We start from the raw sequence: 12,568 nt of genomic DNA, 5'->3' as shown, positions 1-12,568 counted from the left end.
CAGTAGTAGAACATCCTCTTTCTATATGACAGGGCTCTTTGATTAAAGGAAGAGTTACTGGTCCAAGGGGCCCGGGCTCTTTGTGAGGGAGATAGTGGGACTGGCAAGGTTGGAACTCCCAGGGGATCTGATAGAGAGGACGGCAGTGGTGGCTGCAGTGAAAACAAAGTGGTAGGGGAGCACAAGGGGGAGAGTGGGCAGCGGGGGGAGTGAAATAAAATAAAACAAAAATAAATAAAACACTTACCCGCCGGCCGCCACCTCAGTGCTCTTCTGTACCTCTTCTCTCAACTCCCGGTAGTCCAGAGCAAGGCTCCCAGTCCCCAACGCCAACCCAGATGCTGCTCTGATGTTGGTAAAATACTATTTACCAGCATGAGAGCAGCACTGTGATTGGCCTGAGCGGTCTGGTATGACGCTCAGGCAGGCCCTGGGAGCCTGTGCTTTGTCTCCATCCGGCTGTACACCACAGCTCGGATGGAGAGATCCAAGTGCGCATGACGGTTTGGCCATCCTAAAACAGCCAGCCAAACTGCCATGCACACTTGCACTCCTCCCCTTGCTGCAGCTGCTGTCGCCAGGATGGCCCGGCCCGGCCCCGTCCTGCCCGTGACTCGACTCAGCAGGAAAAATAAAATGATAATAACGTGTTATTGTCATTTAATTTTTCAAGTTTTCACTGCTGAAAGAGCAGTAGGGCGATGCTCCTCTGCCTTAACGGAGGAGCCGTGGCTGAAGGATGGCTTAGTTCTTTGAAACTTTATGGGATATATTTCAGTGAAGGCTGGTCTGTGTTGTGGGTCATTTAATGCTTAAAATAAGCTGGTGGTTAGCAGTGGGGGCCACCACACTAATGTTTGGGGACTGGTACTTACTTTCCCTCATCAGACATTTCCCGAGAGCAAGAGGGAGAAAAACATACAAATGGAAAGTAAGAGAAAGACGGAAAAGCCATCACCAAGGGATAAAGAAAAAACCTGCAAGAGTGAGATAAAGGGGCAGGAAGTGTCTGGTACTGGATTCAAGAGGTCTGAGGTAGTTTCCCAACTATGCCCTGGTTTCAGATGTGCCAACATTTATTAGGACCGACTGCTGTCTTCTAATCAGTGCTTTGCACACCAGACCTCATTATTTTACAAATTAAGCCCTGGGGGTCACTCAGAATTGGAGCCACTCGTGCTGTGGCTGACTGTCCCTTTGACAAAGGGTACCACAGAGGAGAGAAAACTTCAAAAGAGTCGGCTACCCCAAGATGAATTTCAAAGGCCAGGCACTAAATCACATATGTGCCTGGGTGTAGACTATAAAGGTGGGGGCATGTGTCCTATACTTGTTTGAACAGCACTGTCTGCCCTCCCCATATCTTGCAACTTACCCTCCTGCACAGCGCTCGACTGCAAAATGATTTTTTTACCTATGCCTCGCTGTAGACACCTTCAGCTCTGATTCTAGCAAGCAAAGCAGTCTCTCCCTTCTTCCACAAGGAGATGGCACCATGCCTTCCACTATGTGATGATACTAATGAAGAGGAAGGGGTTGGTGAGATACTCGGCCTGAGGTGCATTACAAAGCGCTGGACTATGCAGCCGTAGCATATCTCTCATAACAGCCCTTGCCAGCATCCGCTTCCTCAGCTGATGATGTAGCGCTGAAAGCAAATGCCCTTGCTCACCTCGATCAGGCCCCGCACGAGCAGCAGCAGTGCACATCTGAGGCCTAGTGTTCTCTTAGGGCGTGCTGCCTGGGGCACACAGGGATTGGATGAACCAGTGATTTAAGCGGAATGAAAGAGGTGGGGGAGGTCTTTCAAACGGTTGTTACCAAATAAGCGTAACTTGGAATCCTTCCCAAGAGGCATCCTCTGTGTCATTAAGGTTCTGGCTAAAAACATGCAAACTAAACACCCACCCGAAAAGCGAACCAACTTGGACACCTGGAGACAGCTAAGTTCATAGTGTGCACAATACAAGAGTCATATGTTGCCTTAAGGGACAGCATAAACACAACAGTTAAAAAAAGAAAACACTCCTGGGGAATTCAAGCTGAAGTTAAACATGTGAAATGTAAACGGGAACTTCATCACTGCCATGGATTACCTTCATGTTATTGTTGATAAATTGACCACTGTGACTATAAGGCCTGGTAGGGACCCTTTCAAAGTTGGTTTTTAGTTACTGCTGGGTCTGAGACCTGCAGAACGCGCCTGTCCTAATGCTATGGGTTGGACACAGCCAAAGATAGAGGGCTGTGGTGCACCTCACTAGCACTGCCACAGGGACAGCAGAGCTGCTACCAGCAGTTGAAGGAGAGAACCAGGCACATAAAGCTGGCTGGCTGCAATTATATGACGACTGCTGGGTGAATATCCCAACAATGAAGAGTGCAACGCGTTCCTGTTTTCAGTGCTTCACACACTAAATCAATTCAATCAGTGCAAATGAGAGCCATAGAGGGTGAAAATAAGTGACTAAAGGGACTACAGCCTTGACGAATGTCTTTCTGCAGGAGTGAACTCCCTCTGAAGAGACCAGTGAGCCTTTGTTCCCTAAAATATACAGCAGCTTTTACATATTGGTCCAACACTGTAAGACATCTTCTTTCCTTCAGCGTAAACTGAGGCAGGACTATGAGGCGATAGGGATCATGTTAACCCTGACGAAGGGCCAAAACCTTTCTGAGTTATAATAAAGCCGAAGCATGTTGGTTAGAAGGATGAGGGAGACATAATACCTCAGCTCATACATCCATTTTCTTTTAACCCTGTCCGATGTACCGTCTAGTAATAGATATCCTTCAAGTTTAAACCAAGGCAGTTTTATTATCCAATCTGAAACCCTCGCCTATTCAGAATTAAAAAAATCTGTAAGATCTCACTTTTATTGAGGTTGAGACTATTTTGGCGTTTTTATTTGACCAATTTGACCAATGTGGAATGGAATTGCCTATGATGAAGCATGCCACAAGAAGGCGGGCGAGGTTTTGTCTTCAATTTTAATGATACCCTCATTAGGACTTTTGACACTGATTGAATTTATTTAGTGTATGAAATCACAACCATGTTCAACTGCGAGAGCATCCTGGCACTAAACAGATGTGTGTACCTAGACCCACCTATGATAGGTTGGTTAATTTAAAATCCAGGTCTTCAGCTTCTTGTGGAATTCAAGAAGAGAGGCCCTGATGTTGAGTGTGAGGCCATTCCATGCTGTAGGAGCAATGTAAAAGTATGCCTGTTCTCCTGATCTTGTTCTATGTATGTGCATGATGTGTGTGAGCAGGAGTCCTGTGGAACACTGGTGTCTGGGTGGTTGGTAGAAGGAGATGCAACAGTTTAGTTAGGTGCGGCCTGAGTTTTGTAGTGCCTTGAATGTGTGTGTGATACGTTTGAATTGAGAGAGTTTGTGTATCTGAAGCTATTAGAGTATCCTGAGGTGTGGTGTCATGTGAGTTCTGTATGGGAGGTTGAAGATGAGCCTGGCTGCCGAGTTATGGCTTTTAGTCTTCTATTTAGTTGTTTAGTGATCCCCGCAAAGATGGTGAAGCCTAACTTGCTAGTGATTAGGGTGTGAAGACAGCTTTTCTAGTGTTGCTTGGGAGCCATTTGAATATCTCCCTAAGCTTCAGAGGACGTATGCTAGTAAGTTATTTTCCTCTTCCTCTCTTTTTGTTTATTTTGCAGTAATTCAGATGAAAATTACTCTTTGTGGTCAAACTGAAGTTGCTGCAGACAGCAGAATAAAGGTCTAAATAGGCATAAAGCTAGAGACTGTCTAGATCAGCTGTCAATAATTAATGGAAATTGTGCAGATTGGTGATGCTTGTTTACTTTCCAAAGGACTTTGGTGCATATTTACAAGCCCCTTGTGCTGCCTTAACTCTGCCCTAGCATAATTTTGATGATGTTAAGGTGGTGTTAAGGTGGCCATTCCCCCACGCCATATTTACAAAGTGGTGCATTGCACCACTTTGCAACCCCTTACGCCACATTAAGCGGGGGGCCAATAAAATGGCACAGTGAAATTTACAAGATTTCACTGCACCATTTCTTCTGTCATTTTTAACATCTGCTCAGGGCAGGCATTAAAGTGATGCACTCAACATTTTTGTCGCTAGTGCAGCAAAGCACCACAACAGTGTCAAAAATGTTTACGCTGTTGTGGTAACAACGGCCATGGTGCGCCGTGTTGTAAATACATATGGCCCTTTATTTTCAAAATCTGTGCTATTTAACATGATACTTTCTGGTAGTGGTAACCTGGTGAGATGTCTCTGTATCTTTCATTCTAGTCAGCCACCCCAGGTTCGAGCCCAAGAACTCTTCCACCTTCAGAAGCACAAAGGAGGACCTCTTCATCGGGTACGGGACCGGCTTCATGATCGGGGTACTGGGATACGACACCGTTTGGGTAAATAGACATCCTCTTTCTTCAAGAAAACAGGAAATGGCGTTCTGGGGGGGATCTTCAAGCCTTGGTCCTGTGACCAGGAAAACAAACCTTACTCAGCTGAGGGAACTCGCCTTTGATCTATTCGAAACACCATTCCCTGTGGTTCACACAGTGCTAGGGTCTGCAGAGGTATTAAAGGGCATCCTGTAATTCAAAGAAAAACACAGATGCTGAGCAAGAGCTCGGCCCAACCATGTGTCTTTCCCTTGGCTTTCATAATTTGTTTTAAATATATTTTAGCTATTTGTTATATGTGTGCCCCCTTCAATTGCTTGCACGTTGCATCCTTTGGGCGGCTTTGTAAATGCAAGCACAGAGTTGTTACAGAGACCTCCTCACATGGGTTTGTGAATAGCAGTTTGTAGTACGTGTGTAGTACTATTGCAGTATAACTAAATGTACTACAAAATGCAGTTTGTGAGCAGGCCCCATAGTTCACAAGCAGAGTAAACTCCAGCTATTCTTTCACTGTGATGGTTCGGGTCCAACATCTGTAGAAAGGTTACACCATAGAGTTTTCATGAATTGCTCTTTAAATAGCCTTTTGCTCCTCGTATTTTGGTGCAGCTTCTCCCTCCCTGTGGGGAGTAACAACATCTGGACCAATGTGCACATCTGCAGCTGGAGAACATGCTGTCAAACAGCCAGAGGCGGATAACACACACAAGGGAATCTTATAGGCAAGAGAATGGAAGAATGTTTTTGCATCTGTGACACATTTATTTTCACTTATCTACAATCCTGAAAACCGAACTCTAAGATCGAAACTGTAATTCTATTTCTTTGCTACGCTGGCTTGCCCAGCACATACCTAGTTTCCTTGAATGGGCTGCATAACTGTGCCTAGCCTCTGATTTCCAAAAATGGGGACTGAGGACCACACTACCTGAAGAGAGGAGAGAGACAAAAATACCTTGTGGCATTTTAGCTGCTGGATTATTAAGGAATTGGAAACCGATCTTAATGGAGCCACATTTCACAATTGAAACATTTGGCATTATCAGTTTGTTCTGCTCCTTATTAAGTAGGATAATTTGTGCAAGATCAATTTGCCTATTTTACTGTCATGATGAAAAAAGTCATGTTACATTCTACATTTATTTGGAAAATTATCATTAACTAACCTAACCCAAAATCAAACTGCTGTGATGGTAAAATAGCTCAGTGAGCTGAATACCACTTTAGAATTGGGTAGGTGGGGCTGTCCAGGACAGGCTTAGCACTCACGAGGGAGGGTTTTTCTGGTATATTTGTAGTGGTTGTGCAGAGAAAGCCGACTGCACCACATTTCTCAATTTTCCCATTGTAGATTCAAATCGTGGCAAGCACAACACAGCCTTTCAACCTTCTGGAAGAACAGAAAGTGTACTACAGGTTATTTAAAGCACTTGGAATCAATTCAGTTTGTGGTGTGTAGTTATATTTGGTAAGAACCACCCAATGAAGCAGAGCTGTACTGTAATGACAGAGGCGCAACATTGTCTTTCTAGACTTAAATAGGGTCAGTGTGTTGCCAAAAGGGGGCAATTTTACTATTACAATAGAGGTCTCTGCATACTAATGGCAATTGAAATATGTTGTATATAAAGTGCCTCAAAGCAGGCACGGTGCAAGTGGAGAACTATGCTTTTGAAAAACAGGAGCTACTGCTCAACTCTCTTTGTGAGTGACACATAGCGCCCAGTGACAAATCAGCATTCTGAGCGCTTTTAGAAATTGGGGAAAAGGACTAAAGAGCCTTCATGAAATGCTGTTCACCATTTTCAGCTGTGGTGTGGATGGGCGAATTAAGGGCCAGATGTAGCAAATTCCGAGTGCCCCTGACACCATCTGCGAATCGCAAGGGGATCGCAAAGACCCACCTCATCAATATTAATGAGGTGGGTCGCAATTTGTGACCCCCTTGCGATTCACAGCACTCACAGGGGTGGTGGCCTGCTGGAGAAAGCAGACCACCATGTCTGTGACTGATTTTAAATAAAGCAGTTTTTTTTTTTTTGTATTGCAGCCCGTTTTCGTTAATGGAAAACGAGTTGCAATACAAAAGAAAAAAATGAAACATTTTTGTTTCATTTTTTCAGTGCAGACAGTGGTCCACAGGACCACTGCCTGCACTGAAAAAATGTTTTCAGGGCCATTCACAAAGGGGAAGGAGTCCCATGGGGACCCCTTCCCTTTTGCAAATGGGTTACCACCAGTGTGACACTGGTGGTAACTGCGAATTGCTTTGCGACCGCGTTCGCGGTCACAAAGCAATTCTGCATCGCGATGCGAATCACAAATAGGAAGGGGAACACCCCTTCCTATTTACGATTTGCATTCCCATTTTGCGAGTCGGAAACCAGGTTACCGACTCGCAGAATGGGAATGAGCATCGCAATGTACTTTTTGCATGTCGCAAACAGCGAAATTCGCTGTTTGCGCCATGCAAAAAGTTACGTACATCTGGCCCTAAGGGCCTTATGTACTAAAAATGTATTTGGTAAAAGTGATCAAAATTGTGACCCACTTCTACCAATTTGATACTGATTTTAGGAACCAACCTATGAACTAATAGGGATGATAGCCTGATGGGGTCAGCAGACCATCATGTTTTTTTTATAATTGCAGCCTATTGTCCTGAAAGGTAAACAAGATATATTTAACAAAATTAAAAGTTCTATAAATATATTATTATGAGTAATCCCATGAACACTGCCTAGTCATAAAAACATATCTCTTGACTTAAACATTAACAAGGGGGAAGTGGTCCCCTTCCTGTTTGCTAATGGGTTACCACTACCTTTCAGTAGAAGTTCAGTCGCAAATCTTTAATACATACCATTGTGAATGGCTAATTGCAAGAGATGCCCTAAACAGGCTCCTTTAAAATAGCAAGTCAGTATGTAGCCGTAATGTGGGTTTGGTACATACCAAAAGGCCAATTTTGCAAATGAGGCCTTTTGCAACTGCAAAATGTCTTAGTACATCTGGCCAATGGTGTGCCATTGTAACAGAGCATAAGAGCCTTTAGAGACATGAGAGTTATGAATGGTACTAGGTAGAGGTTGTCATTACAAAGAACAAATAAACTTTTTTCAGCGATAAGTAATCCAACACAATGTGTAAACTGATAAACACAATTATAATATTTCTTTAAAAGAAAGAATTGTGTATTGGGCAATAGACATGAGCTAAAGCCATAACTATAGACAAGGCCTCGTGGCAGCTGCACTGCATGAAATGACGGTCTAAGCGACGAAGCATCTGAGGAACAGCTGAGATGGCATTTTATGTGAGGGTGAAAGGGAGAAGTGCACATTAAAGAAATAGCTGAGAAACATGTGATGTGTGAAATAATTATTCATAATATGGGGCCGGAACTGGTATACCCACCTTGCGGGTTGATGGATGTGCAACAGGTTCCAATAGAAGAGCCCTCTCAACTACCTTTCCAGCTGCTGAGGGGAACCTGACCTGCCTGACTTGTGTCATAGTGATGAGCCTCCCATTAAGTTGCGGGGGCACAGTGTGCTTCGGTGCACCCAGCAGCCTCCAGGTCTCAATGATGAGGTGACGGAGGTCCAACCTCTCAGTCAAGATGACTGCTTGAGCACTGGCCCTCTCTTTGGACTTACTGTCTCTAAAATAGCAGCAGCTCTTACTTTTTTCTGTCTAGGCAGCTGCCAGTTTAAGAAACAGCAGGATAGTCCCTCTTCCCAGTGTGCCCAAGAAATGTAGGCACAGTCTGCAGATTCCTCTTGACCCCAGAACCTGAGATGGTAGGCTTACCTTTCCTGTGCAGTTGTGAAAATATACATGTTCCCTGTGATCCCTCCCACAAGTCATACAAAGGCAAAGAACATGTTTGAACAAGAAATCTGTCCTACCAAAGACTCAGCAGGTTCCCCTGTTAGCACACATAAAGGACAAATAGATTTATATAGTATAGGTCTTTATTATATACTAATCTACTATAGAACATATGGAGCAAAAGGTTAACAAATATTACTAATAAATTGGCAGCAGTAAACTTAATGCAAGGGAACAATATGAAAAAGTAAGCAATATATTTGTTCATCAATTTGCCTACATACCCTAATCCTCAACAGTTAGTAGGTAATGATCTGCCATTATGAGAATTGTGGTCCAGAAGCAGTGCCGGCTTTAGGACTGGTGGCACCCTGTGTGACAGTTTATTGTGGTGCCCCCCCCACCACATGACCTCCTCCTCGGTTTCACTCATTGCCACCCGGCAAATGTGCCCCTCATCTCTCCATCGCTCCCCTTTCACATACATTCATGTGTTTTAAAGCACTTGTAAAGGCTGGCTTTACCAATCCACTCAGCTATCCACATAAAATATTTGGGAGCCCCTGGCGCCATTCTAACGCTGTGCCATATTTACAAAGTGGCGCAATGTATGCATTGCGCCACTTTGTGTCCGTTTGCACTACATTGTGACTGCACCAGGCATAATGTATGCAAAGGTGGCAAAAAAAGGGCGCAAAGAAATCTGAAAGATTTCTTTGAGTCATTTTATCCCAGCACTTTTAATGCCTGCTCAGAGCAGGCGTTAAAAGGAGGCATCTGTTTGTTACAATGGGCCTCTGGGTGCTTTGCAGGATTAGCATCAACATTGTTTATGCTAATCCTCCAAAGCACTGGACTAGCGTAAAAAAAAAATTCTGACACTAATCCCTAACTACTGCCATGTTGCACCGTATTTTAACTTCAGCCCACACATGGTGGTGTTAGGCGAGCGCTAAGGGCTGCAAGGAAAGTGGTGCAGCACTGGGGCATATTTAAGAGCCCCTAGTGCCATTCTAACGCCACATTAGTGTAATTGTTTTTAAGCTAATGTGACATTAGAAGGCCAAAAACGCTGCTCCATATTTACAAAGCCAGGCATAATGTATGCAAAGGGGGCATCCCCCCATTAGGGGGGGACCCCAAAAATGGCGCAACTAAATCTGACAGATTTCTTTGCATACTCTTTTCCAGCACTTGTAATGCCTGCTCAGAGCAGGCTTTAAAAGGAGGCTTTCATTGGTTACAATGGGCCTCTGGGTGCTTTGCAGGATTAGCGTCAACATTTTTGATTCTACACCTGCAAAGCACAGGACCAGCATAAAATATTCTGACGCTAGTCCCCTAACTACAGCCATGGTGAGCTGTATTTAAAATATGACACACATCTGGTGGTGTGAGGGGGGTCGCTAAGGGGTGCAAGAAAAGTGGCAGTGCCACTTTTTTCAAATATGCCCATAGGGCAGTGCTTAATTTGTAAATACAAAGGTGCCGGTGCCCAAAACCCTCCTCTTAATCACGTGGCTGCTGCAATGAAATGTGAGAACACGTAACTCAGAGGCAACGTAATCCTGGAGCCATCTCGGGTCTCTTCAATCTGTTTACAGGCACTCCCTGCCCCTTCAGCTCACTCTTGCGGATTTCTGCTTTTTCCCCATTGTGACGCTTTTTCGTTTTTCTCTTCCTCTGTCTTTCCCATATGTGTCTTTTTCTCGCAGTAAATGCTTGAGGCAGAAAAATAAGCGCCGGCCCTAAAAAATAAGTGGTGGTGCGCCACACCGGAAACAGCAGGCACAAATTAAGCACTGCCACAGGGGCATAATTAAGAGCCCCTACTGCCATTCTAATGCCACGTTATTGTGATTTTTTTTCACTAATGTGGAGTGAGAAGGCCAAAAACGCTGTGTCATATTTACAAAGAGGCACAAATCATGCATTGCGCCACTTTGTAACCCTTTGCGCTGCATCATGCCTCACCAGGCATAATGTATGCAAAAGGGGCATCCTCCTGTTAGGGGGCCAAAAAAATGACACAAAGAAATATGTCAGATTTCTTTGCGTCAGTTTATTTTCCGGCACATTTAATGCCTGCTCAGAGCAGGCATTAAAAGGAGGCTTCCATTGGTTACAATGTGCCTCTGGGTGCTTTGCAAGATTATCGTCAACATTTTTTACTCTAATCCTGCAAAGCGCCGGACTAGCATAAAACATTCTGACGCTAGGCACCTAACTACCGCCATGGTGCGCTGTATGTTAAATATGACGCACACATGGTAGTGTTACAGGTGCCGCTTTTGCGTAAAGAAGCGGCGCAAATGCGGCGCTACAAAAGTATAAATAAGGCCCTAAGATTTTCTGATGTATTTTACAATCAATGAGAAGTGACCCTTACAGGAACTTGATAATTAAGGAATGTTCCCTTTGTCTAGGTTTCTGATATTGAAGACACCAATCAGATATTTGGGTTGAGCACAATGGAGCCCGGATCCACCTTCGACAATGTTCCTTTTGATGGAATCCTCGGATTGGCATACCCATCGGTCTCCTCATCTGGCGCCATGCCTGTATTCGATAACATGATGAAAGAGGGCCTTGTTTCCCAAAAAATGTTCTCTGTTTATCTGAGCAAGTAAGTAAACAGCTTTGTATCAATGATTAAACAATGCTGAGTCCATTGAATTTGGAGATGTGCCGCCTGAAGATAGAAGTACATCAGTTATCCACTACCTTTCGCTCAGCTACCCCCGTAGCAGGATTCAGTTTTCCTAAACACAGGTGTTGGGTTACATGTGAGCTCATGTGAGCACAATAATGCACATTAGAGAATGGCATACACTAGAATGTCATAGCAAACACTGACAAAGCCAGTAGGTCTGATGTTGGCTGCCAGCCTTTTGTCTTTGTCCCTGCTTTTTTTGTTTGAATGTCTTGGCTGAAAACAGACATTACAGCAGCTGTATTCTATATCTCACAAAGCACATTATTATGATTTACAAATGGGTTCCTTAGAGATCTGAGAGGTCAAAGAAAACCTTTCACAAATGGAGGTACTTCTGTGTTTTTACTCTGAAGAACTTGATGATAGCTGAGTAGGGCTGAGATTGCAAGTCTCATCCATAGATTGGAGGACAAACTCGACGCAACACTTTAAAAAACAGTATGGATTCAAAGCCAAACATATGAGAACTTTTCATTTAAAATACTATGGGCCTGATTATGACCCTGGCGGACGGCGGAGGCCGTCCGCCAAGGTACCGCCGCTGAATGACCGCACCGCGGTCAAAAGACCGCGGCGGCCATTTAGACATTTCCTCTGGGCCGGCGGGCGCTCTCCAAAAGAGCGCCCGCCGGCCCAGAGGAGATGCCCCTGCAACGAGGACGCCGGCTCAGAATTGAGCCGGCGGAGTTGCAGGGGTGCGACGGGTGCAGTTGCACCGGTCGCGTATTTCAGTGTCTGCTTAGCAGACACTGAAATACTTTGCGGGGCCCTCTTACGGGGGCCCCTGCCGTGCCCATGCCATTGGCATGGGCACGGCAGGTGCCCCCAGGGGCCCCGCGGCACCCCCTACCGCCATCCTGTTCCTGGCGGGCGAACCGCCAGGAACAGGATGGCGGTAGGGGGTGTCAGAATCCCCCATGGCGGCGCAGCAAGCTGCGCCGCCATGGGGGATTCTAAGGGCAGCGGTAAACCGGCGGGAGACCGCCGGTTTGCCTCTTCTGACCGCGGCCGAACCGCCGCGATCAGAATGCCCTGCGGGGTACCACCGGCCTGTCGGCGGTGCTCCCGCCGACCCTGGCCCCGGCGGTCTTAGACCGCCGGGGTCAGAATGACCCCCTATATGTTTTGCAGTGTCGCATGTTGGGTAGCACTGCGGCAGGAATGACAGGCGACCAGGAGATGCTTAGGGCCAGATTTACAAGGCCCTATCACCACCGGAGCGTCACTTTTAGTGGTGGTGCTATGCACTGCGCTGTATTAACAAGGTGGCGTTAAGCTACTTTCTGTGGCTTAATCCACCATATAAATATGGCCTCTTCAGACGCAGCACTTTGCGTGGAAGGGGCGTGCAATGGGTGTTGCTGTGGGCGAGCCACAGCAGCATCCATTTCATTTTGACACTTAAGAGTTTTCATAAATTTGTGGCAGTGCCAAAATCTAACGCCACCCGAGGGGTGGCATTAGCATGGCACAATGAGGAGAAATGTTTTCATTTCTGCTCGTTTTTTGCTCTTTCTATGTATGCTGCATTTTGCAGCACACATAGAAAGAGCAAATCACCATTGGAGATTGTTTTTGTGCAGGAAAGTGTCCCTTCCTGTACAAAAACAAT

The 12,568-nt window shown here is 45.4% G+C and overlaps 1 protein-coding gene across 1 annotated transcript in view; it reads left to right on the top strand.

The window, feature by feature from the left end:
- The window catches only part of LOC138288483 (pepsin A-like), a 193,174-nt gene that overhangs the window by 10,275 nt on the left and 170,331 nt on the right, over positions 1–12,568 (top strand). Inside the window, exons 4-5 of the mRNA XM_069230038.1 lie at positions 4,292–4,406; positions 10,667–10,866. Coding sequence (XP_069086139.1) covers positions 4,292–4,406; positions 10,667–10,866 — 315 coding nt within the window. The remainder of the gene's footprint in view (positions 1–4,291; positions 4,407–10,666; positions 10,867–12,568) is intronic.

The sequence above is a fragment of the Pleurodeles waltl genome, chromosome 4_1, assembly GCF_031143425.1.
Source record: "Pleurodeles waltl isolate 20211129_DDA chromosome 4_1, aPleWal1.hap1.20221129, whole genome shotgun sequence".
NCBI lineage: Eukaryota > Metazoa > Chordata > Amphibia > Caudata > Salamandridae > Pleurodeles > Pleurodeles waltl.
Note: the sequence above shows the minus strand (reverse complement) of the source record. Positions and strands in the feature narration are given on the sequence as shown.